Source organism: Mirounga leonina, unplaced genomic scaffold (assembly GCF_011800145.1).
Source record: "Mirounga leonina isolate KUSES-001 unplaced genomic scaffold, KU_Mleo_1.0 Mir_201, whole genome shotgun sequence".
Classification (NCBI taxonomy): Eukaryota; Metazoa; Chordata; class Mammalia; order Carnivora; family Phocidae; genus Mirounga; species Mirounga leonina.
Window position 1 is genome coordinate 24,165,287 of NW_023270504.1, and position 23,004 is coordinate 24,188,290.

The 23,004-nt window shown below is 38.4% G+C and overlaps 1 protein-coding gene across 1 annotated transcript in view; it reads left to right on the forward strand.

The window, feature by feature from the left end:
- Window positions 1-12,823: 12,823 nt before the first annotated feature.
- The window catches only part of CD163 (CD163 molecule), a gene marked incomplete in the record, with an annotated part of 53,684 nt that continues 43,503 nt past the window's right edge, over window positions 12,824-23,004 (forward strand). Inside the window, 4 exon segments of the mRNA XM_035028308.1 lie at window positions 12,824-12,999; window positions 14,362-14,448; window positions 15,419-15,739; window positions 18,888-19,208. Of these exon segments, the coding sequence (XP_034884199.1) occupies window positions 12,969-12,999; window positions 14,362-14,448; window positions 15,419-15,739; window positions 18,888-19,208 (760 nt within the window).

Sequence of the window (23,004 nt, forward strand, 5' to 3'; positions counted from 1 at the left end):
GATCATGACCTGGGCTGAAACCCAGAGTCCGAAGCTTAACCGACTGAGCCACCCAGGCGCCCCTAAATTTTGTTTTTGATAATTTTGTTCTGGGGTTTACATTCTACATGTCTATTGATATTTTCTTTTTTTTTTTAAGATTTTATTTATTTATTTGAGAGAGAGAGAATGAGAGAGAGCACATGAGAGGGGTTAGGGTCAGAGGGAGAAGCAGACTCCCTGCCAAGCAGGGAGCCCGATGCGGGACTCGATCCAGGGACTCCAGGATCATGACCTGAGCGGAAGGCAGTCGCTTAACCAACTGAGCCACCCACGCGCCCTCTATTGATATTTTCTATCTCTCACAATTTTCCTTACAGATCTTGATGACAGATTTCTACCTTCCTCTGAATTTTATTCCAGAATCTTGACTTTTTTAGAACTGAGCTTTTCTTTACCTTCCCTGAGTTTCACTTGCTATTAGCTACTTATTTGGTAAAGAAACTTCTGTTAGATTATTAATAGATACTAATAAGTTTATATGTTACTACTCTGTGACATAGTATTTGTATTTTTATCTCAGAATCAGCTCATTACCTTTTTCCCCATAATATTTCCTGATTCAGATAAAGTTTTTCCCCAGGTAAAATTGCTTTGTACTTTGTGCTTTGTATACATTATGTATGAAAAGGTAAAATTTGACACGTATTTCAAAAATTGTTTTATCCAGATGGTTAACTGTTATAAATATCTTCTCACCCAAAGGTGAAGTTTTTATCTGAAAGTATCCTAGTAAAAACTATTGACTTTTTAATTTTTTTATATTATTTTATTTTTTCCTCAACAAAACAAGCCCCCAAGGACCTTTAAAAAATTTTTTAATTCAATTAATTAATATATAGTGTATTATTAATTTCAGAGGTAAGTTCAGTGATTCATCAGTTGTATATAACACCCAGTGCTCATTATATCAAGTGCCCTCCTTAATGCCCATCACTCAGTTACACTTTCCCTCTACCCCTCCTCCCCTCCAGCAAACCTATAGTTTGTTCCCTATGATTAAGTCTCTTATGGTTTGTCTCCCTCTCTGATTTCATCTTGTTTTATTTTTCCCCTCCCTTCCCCTATGCTCCTCTGTTTTGTTTCTTAAATTCCACATATGAGTGAGATCATATGATAATTGTCTTTCTCTGACTGACTTAATTTTGCTTAGCATAATACCCTCTAGTTCCATCCAACTTTTAAAAAAATATAAACACAGAGTAAAGTTGTAGGAATCTTTTGGTAAAAAAGTGACTAGAAGGTAAAAGTCATGTTTGCTTGGACAACTTTTGAAAGGGGGTCAAAGAAGAGAAAAAGAAAATAAAAAATCTGTGGAACTATTTTTCTAAATTAAAAATAGTAGACAGGCAAAAGATTCTAAAATATAATGTTTTTATATGCTAAGAAGTAAGATATAGAGTGCCATAGAGCTAAATATAAACCTCAAATATGCATGCAGATTTTAAAGGTGTCTTTTTAGGATGCAAATGGCTTGAATGATCTTCCAGGACTGTGGCAAATAACAGAACTCAACGCTTCTCCTTCCTCCTCTTACCAGTTCAACCTAGCAGACAAAGAATTCAAACTCCTGTTCATGGTGATTTAATTTACGTCTCAGCAAAGGGCCCTGGTTAAATCTGTAAACCTTTTCTCATTTCTACAAGGTCCCATTGGAGTTCTACACATGCTCTGGTCTTAGGGCCCAAATCAGTGCAACTATGTGGGGCCTTTCATCTGCTCCAGGTGGTGGTTTTTCTCCCCACTTGTCTGATGAGAAGTTAAAAATTACCTTCCCTGTAACTGAGACCACACAAGTTGAACTTTTTGACATTTCTTCAAGACATATATACTGTTCCCGTTTCTGAAACCACTAACCCTTGAGTCTCCTTTCAGCAACACTGTGCATGTTGCTGGAAATTGCAGTGGCCAGTCAAGAGTGAGACAAGAACTTGTCCTCTCTAGCATTTCTTTAGAATGTCTTCACAGGGACTAGAGATTATTTATGCAATGGGCTGTTTCAAAAAAACGTGGGATAGAAAGAATGGGAAGTAGCCTTTTCTTGGTAGAATTGCAGTGTAATTGCTTCTGGAATTAGTAATAATGATGAATTGTTACACAATGATGGGGAAGTTCTGAGTGGGTGACCCAGAGAGACATGGAGGCTGGATTTTGCGCTGCTCCAGTTGCTCATCTTGTTTATTTCCCCTGGCTGTGATCACTGCTGGAAAATATTGAGCAGAAAGGAATCATTTTAAATAATAATCTCAATCCTCATCTGGGTCTTCTGTTTTGTCATGCACTCACTTTCCCAAAATCTGTGCTATGTCACGTGTTCATATTTCACACACAAAAATAAAATTACTTCACGGAAATTCTACATCAATTCATTATTTTTTTTTAAAGATTTTTTTTATTTATTTGACAGAGAGAGATACAGCGAGAGAGGGAACACAAGCAGCAGGAGTGGGAGAGGGAGAAGCAGGCTTCCCGCGGAGCAGGGAGCCCGATGCGGGACTCGATCCCAGGACCCTGGGATCATGACCTGAGCCGAAGGCAGACGCTTAACGACTGAGCCACCCAGGTGCCCTACATCAATTCATTATTGAACTCTACATCACAAATCTAAAAAACTCTTTTTAGTCCTCATCTCATTTGATATGTCAAATCATTTGACACATGGATTCTTTTTTTTTTGTTGTTCCTAATACTTTCTTTTCTTGACTATAGGGCCTCACTCTCCAAGATTTTCTCAAGGTATCTGAGGATTCCTTCTCTGTTTCTCTGGAAAACTCTTTCTTCCCTGTCCCATCATTCCATGTTGGAGTTTCTTGGATGTTCATCACTACCCATGCTCTCAGGGTAAGTGATCTCTTTGATTTTTACGTCCCTCAATTGCCAGCTAAACACTTCAAAACTTACATCTCCAGTCTAGTTTGCTTCTCCACAATTCTTAATTGCGTGTATATTGCTTTCTCATTGCTTCCTCCTGGATGTTTCCAAGAGACTTCAACTGTCACTTCTAACTTACTGCCTTTCATTCCGGTTTTACTCCAGTATTCCTTACCATAGTTAATGACAACCTTATTGGTTGTTCAGTCCATCACCTTGAATCCTCTCACCCCTCATCATCAACCATCAAAGTTTATCTTTTAGACTACCAGTGTGTATTTTGCCCATATCCACTTGTTTTCTTCTTCTTCTTCTTCTATTCTTGGGTCTCAGGTAGATACAGTTGAATCAGTGATAATCCTTGGGCTATGGCACATTGTTATTATTAATACATATATACATCTTATTTATTTATTTAGTCAGTCATTTTTTTAAAAGAAGATTTTATTTCTTTATTTGACAGAGAGAGAGCACAAGTAGGTAGAGTGGTAGGCAGAGGGAGATGGAGAAGCAGGGTCCCCGCTGAGCAGGGAGCCAGACATGGGGCTCAATCCCAGGACTCTGGGATCATGACCTGAGCCGAAGGCTGATGCTTAACCAACTGAGCCACCCAGGCACCCCAGTGATTTTCTTATATACCAAATCTTAGTGATATAATGATTGTATATTTTTCTGAAGGCTGTTTCATGTAATTTTGTCCTCCTTCTGCTACACAGGTGGTTCTTCCAGTGCTTGGATACAATAGTCAGTACCTGAAGAACAAAGTTGGGCAGTGGTACCAGGAAATACTTAGCAGAGATGGACTACAGACATGTAGGTTTGAAGTACCGACTCTGAAACTCAAGACTGAGATGAGAATTGAATAAGAATAATTGAACACAGAAGAACCCACCACCACATCCCATCCTCCACACCATATGTCATTCTTACTGACCACAATAAGAGTCTCCTATCTGGCATTATTACATCTACCTTTGCCCTTTTGCAAGTTCTTTTTAAAACATAGCCAGAGTAATTGTTGAAAACAGAAATCTGATCATATTACTACTTGTTTGCAACCACTCAGCATCTTCTTTATGCCTTTAATGAAAAATTCTTAACATGGCCTGAAGTCTTTCATGAGATCTGTTTCTGCCCTACCTCTGAACTCATCAAATGCCAATGTCATCCTGTTTCTTTATTGCGATTATACTGGCTTATTAGTTCCTGCAGTGCATCAGTCTATTTCTTACCTCCTGGACTTTCAAAATGCTTTTCCTTCTGCCTGGAAAATCTTCTACTTTTCCATTATAGCTGTCTAACTGATCCTTTGGAGCTCAACTTAAAGGACACTGTTCCTGGGTGTCATACAAATCCTTTAGAATTGTTTGCAGGATGTTAAGTCCCCTTGCTATGCTCCTGCCCTCTACCTATTATGTTTCTGTCTACCATTCCTCCTAGACTGTATGCATGAATGAATTAATTTCTAATGTATTCCAAGAAACTAACAAAGTACTTGGTACAAATAACATTTAAATATATTTGTTTACTAAATGCAAAAATATAAAATATGGAATAGAAGCCATATTAAACTGAGTTCAGTTGGATGAAAGGAAAGCAAATTGTGAGTATGAACTGCTTTTTACCAAATAAATTATAAAAGGGAAAAGCTTGAGTTGCAAGTCTATGCTAAAGAATATTGGGAAACTCAAATATCAAATGCTGAGGGTATTGAGTACAACATGAAATCTAAGCTCCCGGGGATAAAATCAGAGACCAGATTGAGAGCAAAAAGTTTCTATTACAGGAGATGTGGAGAAAGAGCAAGAAAAGATTGCAAACAAGGAGAAAAGTCAGTGTGGGATTATCCATAACTTGTAATTCAAAAGCTGTTCTGTACATAGGGTGTAGTTGTGTTTGACTAGCTTAAAGAACAAAGTAAAGGCTAAGAAAATGATAATTTTCAGGAGCCCATAAAGGTATAGCAGCACTTATGATGTTACTTTGTAGAGAATAAACAATTTAGACTCAATAGGGGAGTAATACAGGCTAGTTATAAACCATAAAACTGTGATATTAGATAGCTTAGCCATGGCAACTGTTAGGGTAAAGAGAAAGATATCCAGTCTCTGACTGGTAGTAAAACAGTATGCAATATCTTGCTTCTGTCTCCTACATGTTGCTTGAAGCACTCATGATCTGGAGAGGTAATCAAGATGGTAAGTGAAGCATAAATAGAGCATCTGAAACAGATTACTGGAATTACTTTGGTCCATGGCAAAGGCTGTCACAAGGCCAGAGAAAAGCAGAAGTCCAATTACTAGAATTGGGGAAAAAATATCAGAGTATGATGGAATCAAAGCCAACTATTAGCCAATAAGCAGCCTCTGACGAACTACTCATATGCCACATGCACATTTTATATGTTCAATGTAAATGATGAGTTTGCAAATGTGTAGTTTAAATTTGTACTCAGTATGCTGGAGTGTTAAGCAAAAATAATCTGAGAACAAGGGCAATATTGAGTGAGGGCCAAGAGCATAGAGGAGTCAGAAGACATTGCACTCTGGGGTTTGAAGGGAAAAAAAAAAATCAGATACAAGAGGTGAAGAACTTCCCAGAAAGGCTAAAAAATAATACCTGAAGAATCTGAAACCAAAGGAGTTTTGGCATTCTGTCACAAAGGATATTCAGGTGTGGCCATTCTCTATAAACTGCAACGAAGACTAAACAATTAATGTGACTGCTTATTCAGTGATTGGTAGAACCTAAAGAAAGGGAAAGTTGAACTTGAGCTTGCTCAGCTCTATGGAGACTGTATCTTAGACACATTAGGAAGAGAACACAGATATTCTCTATGGGTGAGTGGTGGAAGATGAAGGAAAAAGCATGAATTTTTTCCTGCTTTGTATAATCATACTATAAACCTGCAATTTATATGTAGCGACTTTAAAAACAGCAGTAAAGCTTATTTCATTATAAACCACTAGGTGAAGCTAATGACTTCATTTATAGAAAGGACACAATGAGAATATGGGCACAGTGGCTTTACTAATAAGCCCCAAATCTGTTTCAAAATTCAAAAGAAGTTCCAAAATCTGGTACCACCCTCCTTCTCATTTCTCTTCCTTCTTCTATCTGCCATGCACAGGCCTGTATAAAAATGTCACAGATTTCCTACCAAATTATGTTCTAATTTCCAGATCCATTTACATTTTTGTACATATCTAATTCCCCTAAACCTGACTCTCACTGGAGGGTTTGCCCTGCCCCATGAATTGTTGTAAACCTGGAATATGGGGCTGACTTTTTCCTTTCCTTTATCTTCCACTAATAATTGCTCATTAAATTTCCTAAACAGCTGTATTGAGGGATAATTGATATACGCTAAGCTGTATGTACATGCTTAAAGTATTCAATTTTTTAGTTTTGATATAGGTGTATACCTGAAACCATCAACACAAAAAAGACAATGAACGCATCACTTGCTCCAAAAAGTTTCATCATAATTACCCGCTATTGTAATCCCTCCTTTCCACCCTTCCCAATCCATCTCTAAGTAACCACTGCTTCCGGTCACAAGAGATGGGTTTGTGTTTTCCCGAATTCTATAGAAGTAGAATCACAAAGTATGATTCATTCCTGCTGTAACATGTGTCAGTAGTTCATTCCACTGCTTGTTAACCCATTCACCAGTTGAAAGACCTTTGGTTTATTTCTAGTTTTTGTCTATTACAAATTAAACTGGCATAAATATTCATGCACAAATCATTACATGGACATATGTTACCATTTCTCTTAAGTAAAAACTTAAGAATTTGTTTTATGTGTTTTTAAAAAAAACTGTCAAACTGTTTTTAAAAGTGGTTGCATCATTTAAATTCCCTGTAAGACTATATGACAGTTCCAGTTCCTCAGGATTCTCAACATGTGGTATAGTCAGTCTTTGTAGTTTTACACATTCTAATAAGTAAGTTTTATCTCATTGTGGATTTCTCACTTGCATTTCCTTAGGGACTAATGATGTTGATAATCACTCCATTGCTTATTCACCATCCTGTACATTCCTCAGTGAAGTGTCTGTACAAAATTCTTGTATTATTTTTTAGATGAGGCTGGTTGTTTTCATAGTATTGAGTTTTGAGAATTTTGTATAAATTCTGAATATAAGTCCTTTATCAAATACATGATTTGCAAGTATTTTCTCTCTCAGTCTGTGGCTTGGCTTTCATTCTTTTGTGATTTTGAAGAGCAGGATTTAAAAATTTTGATGCTATCCAATTTATCAAATTGTTATTTTATGACTTATGCTTTTGGTATTAGAAAATCTTTTTTTTTTTTTAAGATTTTTTTTAATTCATTCATTCGAGACACAGAGATACAGAAAGAGAGAGAACATGAGCAGGGAGAGAAGCAGAGGGAGGGGGAGAAGCAGGCCCCCCACTGAGCAGGGAGCCCGACGCGGAGCTCGATCCCAGGACCCTGGGATCATGACCTGAGCCAAAGGCAGACGCTTAACCATCTGAGCCACCCAGGCACCCCTAGTATTAGAAAATCTTTGTGGAACCTAAGGTCACAGAGATTTTCTCCTCTGTTTTCTTTGAAAAGTTTTATAGTTTTAGGTCTTCAATTTATGCTTCTGATCCATTTTGAGTTAATTTTTGTATTATATGATGTAAGGATTGAAATTCATCTTACTTCACTAATTGGGAGCTAGAATGAACCAATGATAAAGCAAAGCAAAACCAAAAACAAAGCAGGGGGCCCGAGTTGGGCCAGTAGAAAGGTACAGGGAAAGAAATGATGGGAACAAAAAAAGAAAAAAATTCACAAGAGAAAATCTTTTATCCATAAGTCAGACCCTGAACAACCCTTCTCATCCCCTCAAAATTCCTAAATCTCAATGCTCTAAAAACTCAGAGAGCACTAATTACTGAAAACCTAACATCCTTCCTTTAAAAAGTCTTCTGAAAAAGCAGTAGGCTACTGTAGTGATTTTGTTAGTGCCGAGGACCAGCATTCTTTAAAGGTCACTATGATTTTAGAAGCTGGTTGGGCTTCTTCAACCCTATATCTCACCTTCAGAAGTGTCTCTTATAGAAAGGACCCCATGTCAGAATAATCGACTCTCTCCCAGGCCCACAAAATACAGCAACAAAGACCGCCCCCCAAAATCAGACTTTCCATTAATAAATAAGGAATCTTCAGGTTTCACAACACAACCCACACATACAAAGTGCAAATTTCTGGGACTTTTCTCACTGATACAGAGCCCTGTCCTATTATGTTCAGAGAAACCATGTAGACAGCGGCCCCCTCCTGTTGGGAGCCTGCTTCCAAGCAAATGAGCACCACTGCGACCTAACTAGAGATACTGGGAAGGGACTAAAGTGCCAGAGACACAGAGGAGGGGGGTGGTCCTCATGAATCTTTCCTTTCCAAAACCCAGCAGGGAATGGAGGATATGGGGGTGAGTGAGAGAGGTAGGCATGCAGTTTTAACAGCTCACCCTGCTAAGGGGTCTAAAGTGCCAAGTCAAGCTGCTGGTGACCTCCAGAAATTAGAACTGTAGGATACACTGGGGGTAAGTGTGCTGCAGTGGGAAGAAGCCAGAACCATAGGGTAGCAGTGAAGAAGGGGTTTAGAGGACAGTAATATACTATCAAGAGCTAAAAGCTGACCCAGAACACATCAAAGTTACAGGTTGGAGAGGAATCTGCTGGTTCTTTTCTTTTTCTAAGGTGACAATTGGTGTCATTTATTTGTCATGTCTTTTTTTAATATAAGAGTTTAGTGCTATAAATTTCCCCTTACATAGTGTTTTAGTGACATCCCATAAAGGTTGATATGTTTTATTTTCATTTTTATTTATTCTTAAGTATTTTTTAATTCCCTTTTTGATTTCTTCTTTGACCATTGGATTATTAAAAGTGAGCTATTTAGTTTCCAGATATTTAGTTTTCCGAGATATTTTTATTGATTTCTAATTTCAGTCCATTGGTTTTTTTTTTTGAAGATTTATTTATTTTAGAGAGAGAGCGAGAGCAGGGTGTGGGGTTGGGGAGGGGGGCAAAGGGAGAGGAAGACAAGCAGACTCACTGTTGAGAGGTGAGCCTGACTTAGGCCTGGATCCCAGGACCCTCAGATCATGACCAGAGCCAAAATCAAGAGTCGGACGCTTAATCGACTGAGCCACTCACAGGCCCCTAATTTCATTCCATTGTGATCAGAGACAATATTTCGTATGATTTGAATTACTTTAAATGTGTTGAGAATTCTTATATGTCCAGAAATATCATCTTAGGAAATATTTTGCATGCACTTGAAAAGAATGTATATTCTCTTGTTACTGAATAAACTGTTCTCTACATGTTCATCAGGTTAAGTTGACTGATAATTTTGCTTCATTCTACTATCTTCTTACTGATTTCCTGCCTAGTTGTTCTATCAGTTATTGAGAGAGAGATAGAAATTTCCTACCGTAATTATGGATTTGATATTTTGCCTTGCAGTTCTCTAAGTTTTTGCTTCATGGGTTTTGAAGCTCTCATGTTAATTTCATAAACATTTAGGATTGATATGCACTCTTGATAAATGGACTCATTTACCATTGTGAAATGGTTTTCTTTGTCACTGAAATCAACATTCACTGATTTTAATATAGCCACTCTGCCTTTCTTTTCATTGATGTTAGCATGGAATATCTTTTTTCATTATTTTCATAGCCTATTTTTTTCTTTATATTATTTAGGCATCATATAGTTGAATTGTGTTTTTAATTCAAGCTGCTAATTTATGCCTTTTAATTGGGTATGCCTAGACCATTTGCATTTAATGTAATTATAAATATAGTTGAGTCCAAATCTATTATCTTGCTCTTTGTTTTCTATTTGTCCAATCTATTCTTTGTTCCTTTTTTTCTCTCTTTATCACTTCTTTTGGATTAAATACCTTTGATTCCACTTAATCTACTTTGTTGGTTTACTAGCTACCACTCTTTGTTTTGTTATTCTAGTGGCTTCTTTAGGTTTATAGTATACAATGTAGCTCATCATAGTCTACCTTCAAAAGATATTTTGCCACTTTATATATATAGTACATAATTTTATAATAATATTCTTCCATTTGTCTACTTATCTTTGTTTTTATTGTTATGATCTTTTCTTATTTATTTTTTTTAGGGGGGGAGCAGAGGGTGAGGGAGAGAGAGAATCTTAAGCAGGCTCCACACTTGAACATGGGGTTTGATCTCATGAAAATAAGATCATGACCTGAGCTGACTACAATAGTCAGATGCTTAACCGACTGAGCCACCCAGGTGCCTCTCTTTTTAGTTATAACATGTCATTTATGTAATTTAAAAACACAAGCAAGCAAAACTCATTTTACAAGGCTGCATGTATGCATATTTGAGGATCTGCATCAAATACTGGAGTGTTTGTCCATGACAGGGGCTGGGAGAGAAAAGGGTGCAGGCAGCAGGATTGAAGGGCAAAGGGAAAAAATGAAAGTCACAAGAAATAACAAATAGAGGAGTCATATATTCAACTTGCTGAAAAAGAAGACACTCTTCCTATCCTTGGTATATTAAGGCTAGCAAGTAAGATGAACAATAATTATAAAAAGTACAAGTTATAATTTTCAAAGTACAGGCTATATGATAGACAAATAATGACAGTAAATGTTTTTCAAAATTGGAGTATCAAAAAGATGTTTTTGTGTGTGTGTTTTTTAGAGATTTATTTATTTTAGAGAGAGAGAGAGAGAGAGAGCAAGTGGGGGGAGGGGCAGAGGGCAAGAATCTTCAAGCAGACTCCCCACTGAGCACAGAGCCCAATGCAAGGGGCTCAGTCTTACCACCCTCAGATCATGACCTGAGCTGAAACCAAGAGTCGGATGCTTACCCAACACCATCACCCAGGCACCCCAAGATGTTTTGTGTTTTACATTTTATCTTGGTAGCAATATTGAGGATGATTGGAGGCAGGGGTGGTAATAGAAAGGAGGGCAAGAGTAAAATGCAGTGAAAGTAGAATGTTATTTTTTAAATCTACTAAGAGTATAAGAAGAGCCTAATTGAAAAAAAAATAGTAGGCAAATGGAAGGAATAGACCAGTGCAAAATTCAAAAGAGAAAAATCTTTTTTTTTTAAGATTTTATTTATTTATTTGAGAGAGAGAACGAAATAGAGAGAGAGCATGAAAGGGGGGAGGGTCAGAGGGAGAAGCAGACTCCCTGCTGAGCAGGGAGCCCGATGCGGGACTCAATCCCGGGACTCCAGGATCATGACCTGAGCCGAAGGCAGTCGCTCAACCAACTCAGCCACCCAGGTGCCCCCAAAAGAGAAAAATCTTAGTGAGCAAAAAATTTCTGCTTCCATTAAGAATGAAGAAAAAGGAAGTGCATTTATTCTCCCACCAGAAATAAGTGAAAAACAGACAAAATAGGTGAAACGACAATTTTCAAGACACTGAATATCAGGCAACAAAGGACAGTGATCCATGAGAGATGAGAAACTAACAGGTTAAGTCCAATGATTGCTCTAGTTTATTGCCTTGAAAGAGTTTCCTTGCCAAGGAGTAGGCCTTTATAATATAAAGTTCAAATTCTTTAGCATGGTACAGGATGCCCTTCTTCATGTAAACTTAATGTTGCAGTTTAGCTCTGAAACAATAACAGCATTATCAACAACATTTGTCACAGTAACAAAAAAATAGGTATTATCAAGTGCCTACCCTTTGGCAAGGGCTGGTGGATGTCTTGTTGAAAAAGAAGACATGCTTCCTATCCTTGGTGTTTTAAGACCAGCTAGTAAGATGAACAATAAATAATTATAAAAAGTATGAGTTATAATCTTCAAAGCACAGGTTACTGTGAGTGCACATTTTCCTGAATAATTCAAGGTTAAGGTTATTTTTCCCAGTGAAGTGGTGTTTAACGAAGAAATGAAAGCTAGATGAGTAAGGGTTAGCTCTGGAAAGACAGTGGCGGGAAGCAATACACACAGAAGGAACAATGTGTGTAAGAGGTTAGTTATGTCCAAGAAATGGAAAGAAGCCAGCATGCCCTTGTTGACCCGATTGTAGTATCTCCTTGCAAGACTGGAGATGCTTCTTAAACTCCCCTATTCTGGCACACCACTTATACCTGAGAATATTTATGCCATCATGGACCATCAAATTTCCATGTTTTCATATGGCTGTATTGTTTTGTATGTGTCATTTCTTATGCCTTAAATCCCTTTATCCTTTTTCTTTGGGGCAGAGCCCTTCTCATATTTTAGGACACAATTTGAGCATCTTCTCACAGAAAAGAGTTTTCTGACAGTTCATTCCTGTCTCGCAGTTGATATGATCATTTTTTTCTCTATTTTTCACCCTGTGCTTTGAACCTCTGTTTATTATTGTTAACATATATTTTTCTCTCACTTGAATTTGAGTTATTTAGAGCTAAAGTTATGTCTTATAAATTTGTATTGCACCATTTGTAGAATCTGTAATGGTCATGGCTAATTTTATTCATCTCATTAGAAAAGAAAAAGCAAGTGCTGTCCGTAGACAGTCTACAGATTTATTCATTTGGTACATTTGATTATGGTAATAGTATTACAAGTGACTATAGTGATAAAATATTATTAAATTATGCTTTGCTTCTTTCACTTTAGTTTTTTGACATAACTACATAATGATTGTCATTCTTGTTTCTATTAGTCCAAAACAAAGTACTGAAATCTAAATATTCATTTCAATAGCAATCGGACATGAGTTAATATTTCCCCTTAATTTTTATAAATCTGTAGTAAATGTTTCTCAATTTCTTTTGGCTGTTTCATGTCCCATATTGAAGAAAACATGAGCATGAAAGGGAACCTCAGTTTATGAATGACTTCCCTTTTTTCACTGACTGACTCCACCTCCATTATGTAGCCTTTCTGGTTGTTTTGTTTTGTTTTGTTTTGTTTTGTGGAAGTGAGATGATTTTTAGAAGTCTTAGTGGTCCTCCTCTTTAGCAGAACATTTCTAAGGAAAAATACAAGAAGATTTAGAAATCATTAAAACTTTGGACTGGACAAACTCAGAATGGTCCCATATGGAAACTCTGGATCTGCAGGTAAACATTTCTCATTTAGTCTACATTTGCCTTTTAATATAGTATAAAGTTAACAGTCGATGGATCTTATTTAATAGTGATTGGCACTGGGAGAGTAAGGAATGGGAAATGGGCATTAAGCTTTTATGGCAGTAACTTTTATCTGCCATAGATTCAGAATTGAAGATGGGGGATAAAGATTTGATTTGGCATAAAAAAAGATTAGATTTGGCATCAATTTTGTAAAACTGCTGAGGTGAAATTAAGAAAGGAGCTGAAACAAACTGAACTGTATTGAGTAGGACAACAATAATTGTTAGAAAACATAGATCATACAGGAATGAATATTGATTTCAAGTTGATCACATAGGGAAATTTAGAATAGCATCCTGAATGTTGAAATCTACTTCATGATTTACATGGATGTGTTAAACTCATTTAGCATTTTTTATTTTTTTCAGAGCTTATTTTTTTAAAGTATTTTATTTCTTTATTTGAGAGAGAGAGAACAAGCAGTGGGAGAGGGAGAAGCAGACTCTCTGTTGAGCAGGAAGCCCAATTTGGGACTGGCTCCCAGGACCCCAGGATCATGACCTGAGCCGAAGGCCAATGCTTAACCAACTGAACCACCGAGGGGCTCTTTATTCAAAGCTTTTTAATCATAGTATAGCATATCACATGAAAGCACAAGTCCTAAGTGCACAGTTCAGTGACTTATCCCAAAGTACATGCTCCTGTGTGGCTACCAACGCATTCTTGCTTTTACATGAGTGTCGGGTTAGAGTAAGAATAAGAAGTGAGAGTAATGAAAGCTGTAGAGCTTTATGCTCTATCTAGGGATAAGATCTAGTATTTTGATTTTTCAGATAGAAACATTGTAACTTTATTCCATCAATGTTCAGCTACCATTTAGCAGGTACTGTGCCAGGTACTGGTGAAGTAGTGCTGAGGCTGATACATAGAATCCATTCCCTCCTGGAGCTTACCACCTAACCATCTGGGTCCAGTGGGCTTGGAGACAGGGACCTCAGTAGTTGACTTTCGTTCTGTGCCCCTGCTAAGCTTCATCGATGCTTTTGCGATTTTCCAGGTTTTAAGGTCTGCTCTTGAAATTCTTTTCCATCCACAACTTCCTCCTTCTTACTCACCCCTAGGTCACCTCTAAAATGAACATTTCCAAAGCTATTTCACTGAGACTACATGGTCCTGGGTATGAAGGTTTCCTGTCCACCTTGCCTTTTAGAAGGAAGGGTTCTTTGTCTTGGTTCGATTTCCCTTGTTAACCTCAAATCTCTGAAATTATCTGTCTTCTCCAAACTCTCTTTTTTGGGAAGGCAATACTTTTGTCCTTTTTCTTTTCTTCTTTTTTTTCTTTTTTCACAGACTGTAGAAGATGTTTCATCCTCTTTAGCCCCTCCACTGTGGCTGTGGTCTCAGTTCTCAGTGCCTGTTTGATCACCAGTTCTCTCGGTGAGTGCTTTGTCAAATGCAAATAATTCTCCTGAAGGCTCAACAGCATTTAAAAACATGCTTCATGATTTCAAAGGATCAGATATTAAAAGCACAAAGTAAGATCCTAACCATGTGACACCAAAATATGAACAAAATAGCATGGTTCCCCCAAAATAAAATTAACTTTCACAGGAAAAAAAATGTGCATTTTGCTTAAAGATTTAAAATAATGTCTACCTAAAAAATAGGGAACAATACAGAAGAGGAAAAACCTCAGAATTATTGGGATGAAATGGAATTTGAGGAACACTTTAATAAAATCAAATGCCAAAGTTTACCTTAAAATGTATTGAGGGAGGCCAGATAGATATCAGTGAGACCACAGGTTCCTATGTTAGTTAAAGTAATCATAGGATGGTAGCTGAGACATTTGGGGGGCGGATGGTTTGGGGGAGGGAGAGGGATTTTTTTCATGATAGGAGATATAGGAAAATATCTCCATCTCAACTTCCACTTAAGTAGAAAAGTTTCAGCCAGATTTCAACTAGTATTTTAAGAATTCTTGGTGTTTTCCATATATGTGTGTAATGGGCGTTAAATTCCTTAAGACTGGTCTCTTCATCCTCATCATGAGCCTTCTTTCTATCAATCTTACGAACTTGGAGAAACTTACATAGCTCATACCTATAAAATTTTGTAATATATTATTTACATAGTAAACTCTCTGTGGAGATTATATAAATCGACATTATAAAGAATCTCACAATTGCGTTACTTAGCTTAACTGGTTTTATGTCCTTGCTTCATCTGAAGCCTGTGATGCTGATATTTGTACTTGCATTCCCATGAAATAGCATTCTTCTATTGTACCATGGATGAGTCCAGAATGTTTCTCAAATTTGACTTTGAAAAATAAGTAATCTAAGGAATAATAATTCTCCACTTGCTCTGGATCCCGACCAATCGCTGCCTTTACACATTGTTGCAGGGGGAACAGAGAAGGAGCTGAGGCTAACTGATGGTGAAGACAAGTGCACCGGGAGAGTGGAGGTGAAAGTCCAGGAGGAATGGGGAACTGTGTGTAATAATGGCTGGGGCATGGATGAGGTCTCTGTGGTTTGCAGGCAGCTGGGATGTCCCACTGCTATCAAAGCCACTGGATGGGCTAATTCCAGGCCAGGCTCTGGACACATTTGGATGGATCATGTTTCTTGTGGAGGGAATGAATCTGCTCTCTGGGACTGCAAACATGATGGATGGGGAAAGCATAACTGCACTCATCAACAAGATGTTGGAGTAACCTGCTCAGGTAGGACTTACAAAAGTCAAAGCCTCAACATGAAATGCTTTTGGGGGGGGGGTGGTATGTAGATGGGTTAAAAATGAAAAGGAGCCAGTTTTCTGTAAGTCATCTCGTTCATATATAAAATCACCCAATCTATTGCTAAAGACCAGAAGATGCATGACAAACCCCATTAAAAAATCAAAAGAGATTCTGAATACCACAATCAATAAGGAAGTGACCAGCCTCAATTTTACAGTCAGTAATCTTACTATAAGTCTCTACTCCTACATAAAAGTATGATATCTAAGTGAATTCTTTGTCCTCTTTCTCAGTAATGTGCTGCTTTTGTGCATTGACCTTTCTGTCCATTCACTGATATTCAACTTACTGAATCGAGATATAAATATTCCTAGCACTAATCCTTTGTTGGAGGAAGGATGTTTTGCCAAGTATAATTGCTTTTTCCAGTGTATAATGCTGTTCATTTTATTTAATGGTGGTTTGTTGTGGGTTTTTTAAAAGATTTATTTATTTATTTCATTTGAGAGAGAGAGAGAGAGAGCTGGGGGAAGGGCAGAGGGAGAAGGAGAGAGAGAGAATATAAAGAGAATTCTCAAACAGACTCCCCACTGAGCATGGAGCTCAACACAGGGTCGATCTCAGATCATGACCTGAGACGAAATCAAGTCAGATGCCTAATCAACTGAGCCACCCAGATGCCCCATGGTGGTTTTGATTTATAAAACATTTCATAAATTGTATCTCAGTTGACCTTACAATAACTCAGAAAGTTCTGCGCCAGACCTTTCTGCTGTAAATCCCAGGGTCATATTTATGACCCAATTCAGATTCTTGGGCTTCCCATTTCTCCTTGTTCATTTCACTGGCCTCTCTCTCCTAGCCTCTTTCTTGGAGACCATCTCCTCCATGGGACTGATTTTTAGAAAGGACTAATCTCTCTCCAGGCATTGGGGTGTATTGAGAACAACACAGGCTAGTATCTAGAAAAATGCGGGGGGTGCCTGGGTGGCTCAGTCGTTAAGCATCTGCCTTCGGCTCAGGTCATGATCCAAGGGTCCTGGGATCAAGCCCCACATTGGGTTCCTCGCTCTGCAGGAGGCCTGCTTTTCCCTCTCCCACTCCCCCTGCTTGTGTTCCCTCTCTTGCTGTATCTATTTCTGTCAAATGAATAAATAAAATCTTAAAAAAAAAAAAAGAAAAAAGAAAAATGCGGGACTAAATTCCAACTCAGCTGCTCATGAATGTTATTTTGAGCAAGTTGTTAAACTTTTCTAAACTTTAGTTTCTGAAAACTCAGTGCTTTAATACATGTAGAGCTCTACTTTTTCCTTTTTCCTTCCTTCCATCCTTGCACTCCCCACTCCTCCTTTTCCTCTTCCTCCTCCCACTCCTCCCCCTCCTCCCTCTTCTTGTCTTTTATTGTTAATCATTACAGGGGAAAGATAGGGAATAACAATAGTAACATTTACATGGAGCATCTACAGCAAAGTTAAAAATCCTAATAAATCTTGCCAGGCTCAGGGATTCTGGGTGGCTCAGTCAGTCGAGCGTCAGACCTTTGATTTTGGTTCAGGTCATGATCTTGGGGTGGTGGTATTGAGCCTCGGTCTGGCTACACATTCAGCACAGAGTCTGCTTGTCTCTCTCCCTCTGCTCCTCCCTACTCTCTCTCTCTCTCTCAAATAAACGAATACATAAAATCTTAAAAAAAACAACTCTTGCCAGACTCTTAGCTGTTTAAGCTAAGACATCAGTGTAGCACTTTTAACTCTTGTTTTCTGTTTTTTCATAATTAAGGATAGAATTAATCAAATTTGCTTTTTGAAGTTTATACAGTGAATGCTCCAACTGGTACATGCCTAGTCGCCCATGGACTCCCTAGTTCCATGAGGTTTCAGAGGCTATATTCTGAGATTTCCCCAACCTGACTAATGCTCAATCCTTAGAACCTCTACCTGTTGGGAGGTTATGTTATCATCACACGCGCAGGGACAATATAGTATAACAGTCAGGAGAATAAAGGCTGGTGTTAGACTGCTTTTTCTTTTAACCTCCTGACTCTACTGTTTTCTAGGTGTATGATCCTGTGACAATTAGGCAAACTGAGAATGCTTATCTGTGAAGTAGGGATAGTGGGAATAACACGTAATGCTCAATGTTGTAAAGATTGATAGCTTAGGTGATACACTTGGAACATAAGATGCATATTTTAATTGTGAACTACTACTTTTATGATTATTAATTGTCCAGAATAAAAAATCCTGTTAAGTAGAAGTCTTTGCCTGGTATTTAGAGCTTCTAAAAGTGAATCCCTTTTTCAAAAAGAGAGCCTCTAAAAATTTTGTTCAAGCCCAAACAGTTTTTTTTTTTTCATGTGATGTGTCCCCAGATTTCATCCCAAATCTCCTTTTCTTGGGTATTTTAGTCCTCATAGAAAATCTAGGGAAGAGTGTATAGAGAGAATTTCCTTTATGAAAGAGCTGTTCTTTGCTAAAAATGGTACCAGATGCTTTGGGGGAGGGGAAGCTTTGATTCAAACAGGAGATTGGTAAGAAATGAATTATTTTGACTTATTTTTTCTTTAATTTTTATTAATTTGGTATACCATAGGATGCTTTTGCAAACTATTGTGAATGCTTAGGCATTTTTATTTTCCCCTTTTTCCTGTTTTCTAATTTTATATTTGACTTCAGGTAATTCTTCATGCTCTGAACTGTAGATAATAAAGACAGATTAAAATAAAGATTTTAAATGTTCAACAAACGACCAGTTTTCCATTTTTGCTACTTTGTTGGATGAACTAATTTTATTTTCTCTAGTTTTTAAAATAACTGCTTTAAGTCAAATTTACCAATTTCTATATGAAAGAGTGCTTACTTTGTCTTAACAATGGAAGGAAATAAAACAAAACAGAAAGCAAATTTTAATCTGTAAAACATTTTCCTTGGTAAGTAGGTGTAGAGGAAAGTCCTCATTGTTAGCTGGTCCTTAAAAGATTAAAATTCCCCAATATGTAAAGATGGGCAGCATCCAAAATGAGGCACCATTTTTAAGGACAGCATCAAATCTCAAACGTCCAGAGAAATTTTATTTCCTAAAGTCACTTCTGAATGAATATCACTTCTGAACTCTGGTCTTTTCTCTGCTCTAGATGGATCCAACTTGGAGATAAGGCTGATGAATGGAGGAAACAAGTGTTCTGGAAGAATAGAGGTCAAGTTCCAAGGACAGTGGGGAACAGTGTGTGATGATAACTTCAACATAGATCATGCTTCTGTGGTTTGTAAACAGCTCGAATGTGGAAGTGCTGTCAGTTTCTCTGGTTCAGCTAATTTTGGAGAAGGTTCTGGACCAATCTGGTTTGATGATCTTATATGCAGTGGAAATGAGTCAGCTCTCTGGAACTGCAAGCACGAAGGATGGGGAAAGCATAACTGTGATCACTCTGAGGATGTTGCAGTGATTTGCTTAGGTAAGGACTGATCTGGGTTTGTTCTGTTCTTCCTGAGAGGACAAAAGAAAGGGGGTAAGAGTCTGAAAAGTCTGAACTCTTAAAAACAGAATGAGGCCTACTTCATCAATCACCTTATTATGACCTAGTTTCAGGTTCCCCATCTGATACCTGTGGAGATTTTATCTTAACTGAAATGAGAATAACTAGGTTAGGGAGGAAGGATGAACAGGGAAACTGAGATCCCAGTCATGAGGATAGAAGGAGGTGTTTAGAGAATAATCCAATCCTTCCTCTCCCCCCCAACCCCCCCAAAAAAGAGAAGAAAGAAAAAGAGAAAAGGAAAAAAAAAAAACCAGCTTAACTAGCAAATTGTACTTTTGGGATGAGTTTTATTTATTTATTTATTTATTTTAAAGATTTTATTTATTTATATTAGAGAGAGAGAATGAGAGAGAGAGCATGAGAGGGGGAAGGGTCAGAGGGAGAAGCAGACTCCACGCCGAGCAGGGAGCCCAGTGTGGGACTCGATCCCGGGTCTCCAGGATCATGACCTGAGCCGAAGGCAGTCGCCCAACCAACTGAGCCACCCAGGCGCCCCCTTGGGATGAGTTTTAAAAACAAATCACATTCCTTATCATCCTCTACCTGCAAAGAGTTTAACCCACCCCTTCCCAAAATATTAGTTCAAATTCACAGAATCAAATGATAAAAAATAGTTTGGTTTTCTACTAAAACCTCATTTAAGCTAGTGCTATGGTATGAACGGACTCTGTCTAGAGACTTTCGTGTTCCATGCTTGCTCAGGGCACAGGGACAGTGGATTTGTGTGTGCAGGGATGACACACCTTTTTTCACTTGAATTCTTAGTTTGAAGCTTAGTAGGTCCTGAACCCCAGAGAAAGTTCAGAAAAATGTAATAGAGTAAAAATGTCCCTGTATTCACCAGATATCTTCTTTTCTTCCAATGACGAAAATTCAATTCAAACTTTAACTAACTAACTAACTTTAAGGAAAGAGGGTACTGACTCAGAAAACTGGGAAATCCAGAGGTACTGTTGGCTTCAGGCATGGCTGGATTCAAACACTGAAACAGTGTCATGGGGGTTCTGGCTCTTTTTCTATTTCTTACATTGGCCTTTTGTTGTTGTTGGACAACATGACCATCTATTGTTTGAACTACAAAGAATGGGATTCCTACAGCAGAGATGGAATTTGTTAGCTGAAGAAAGCAAGAGGGATTGGGGATCGAAAAAAGCACAGGAGTTACCTTCCATTCTCCTTTACCCACCAAAATCTTTCTAGGTCCCCAATCAGCACATTTCTTCTCAATGCTGAGGACTCCCAGTAAACTGTATTGTGGCAGCAAACGCTAAACCTGCCAGAAGAAAGGGGCAACTTATTTATTATAAGAGATGGCTCAGGATCAAGCTCTGTTTTTTGAGGAATATTGATTGGGGGAGGTGAAAGTGGTAATGATGAGGTCCCCTTTTCTCTTTGCTTGCTTTTAGACTACGGAAGTGGTCACAAAGGGGCCAGGTGTATAACGCAAACCAGGCAGTCATAGACAGGTAATGAATCAGTGTTGAGTCCTGGGCAAACCGGAGTGTGTGCATATCACCTAAACACATACAAATATATATTTAACAAGAAAACAAAGAAATTCCAATAAAAAACAAAGAATTCCAATAAAAACTCTGTGATAGTCAAACAAACCTCTAGATAAAATGTGGCCTCTAGATCTCCTGTTAGGAATGTTTTCCTTTTTTTTTTTTTAAAGATTTTATTTATTTATTTGACAGAGAGAGACACAGCAAGAGAGGGAACACAAGCAGGGGGAGTGGGAGAGGGAGAAGCAGCCTTCCCGGCTGAGCAGGGAGCCCGATGTGGGGCTCAATCCCAGGACCCTGGGATCATGACCTGAGCCGAAGACAGACACTTAACGACTGAGCCACCCATGTGCCCCTCTCCCTTTTTTTAAAGATTTCATTTATTTATTTGAGAGAGGGAGAGAGAGTAGGGGGAGGGGCAAAGGGAGAGGGAGAAGCAGACTCTCTGTTGAGCAGGGTGTCCCGCTCGGGGCTTGTTCCCAGGACCCCGAGACATGAGCTGAGCCGAAGTCAGATATTTAACTGATTGAGCCACTTAGGCGCCCCAGAAACTCTTTTTATAGTACATGTTCTCTGTACTGAAAAGTCCTGTCTTCTTTTTCTTTCTTTTTTTTTTAAGATTTTATTTATTTATTTGACAGAGAGAGACACAGTGAGAGAGGGAACACAAGCAGGGGGAGTGGGAGAGGGGGAAGCACGCTTCCCCCTGAGCAGGGAGCCCAATGCGGGGCTCAATCCCAGGACCCTGGGATCATGACCTGAGCCGAAGACAGACGTTTAACAACTGAGCCACCCAGGCACCCCCTGTCTTCTTTTTCTAAAAAAGTTATTATTGAAGCATCATTGACATAAATGTTATATTAGTTTCAGGTGTACAACATATTGGTTCAACAATTCCATAAATTATTAGCTGTCCACCACAGTAAGTGTGGTCACCATCTGTAACCATACTAAGTTATTACAGTGTTACCGACTATATTTCCTATGGTATACTTTTCATTGCTCTGACTTATTTATTTATTTATTTATTTTTATTATGTTATGTTAATCACCATATATTACATCATTAGTTTTTGATGTAGTGTTCCATGATTCATTGTTTGCCTATAACACCCAGTGGTCCATGCAGAACGTGCCCTCTTTAATACCCATCACCAGGCTAACCCATCCTCCCAACCCCCTCCCCTCTAGAACCCTCAGTTTGTTTCTCAAAGTCCATAGTCTCTCATGGTTCATCTCCCCCTCCGATTCCTCACCTTCATTCTACCCCTCCTGCTATCTTCTTCTTCTTCTTTTTTTTTTTTTTAACATATAATGTATTATTTGTTTCAGAGGTACAGGTCTGTGATTCATCAGTCTTACACAATTCACAGCGCTCACCATAGCACATACCCTCCCCAATGTCTATCACCCAGCCACCCCATCCCTCCCACCCCCCACCACTCCAGCAACCCTCAGTTTGTTTCCTGAGATTAAGAATTCCTCGTATCAGTGAGGTCATATGATACATGTCTTTCTCTGATTGACTTATTTCGCTCAGCATAACACCCTCCAGTTCCATTCATGTTGTTGCAAATGGCAAGATTTCATTCCTTTTGATGGCTGCATAATATTCCTTTGTATATATATAAAACCACATCTTCTTTATCCATTCATCTGTCGATGGACATCTTGGCTCTTTCCACAGTTTGGCTATTGTGGACATTGCTGCTATAAACATCGGGGTGCAAGTACCCCTTTGGATCACTACATTTGTATCTTTGGGGTAAATACCCAGTAGTGCAATTGCTGGATCGTATGGTAGCTCTATTTTCAACTTCTTGAGGAACCTCCATACTGTTTTCCAGAGTGGCTGCACCAGCTTGCATTCCCACCAACAGTGTAGGAGGGTTCCCCTTTCCCCGCATCCATGCCAACATCTGTCGTTTCCTGACTTGTTAATTTTAGGCATTCTGACTGGTGTGAGGTGGTATCTCATTGAGGTTTTGATTTGGATTTCCCTGATGCCGAGTAATGTTGAGCACTTTTTCATGTGTCTGTTGGCCATTTGGACGTCTTCTTTGGAAAAATGTCTGTTCATGTCTTCTGCCCATTTCTTGATTGGATCATTTGTTCTTTGGGTGTTGAGTTTGATGAGTTCTTTATAGATTTTGGATACTAGCCCTTTATCTGATATGTCATTTGCAAATATCTTCTCCCATTCTGTC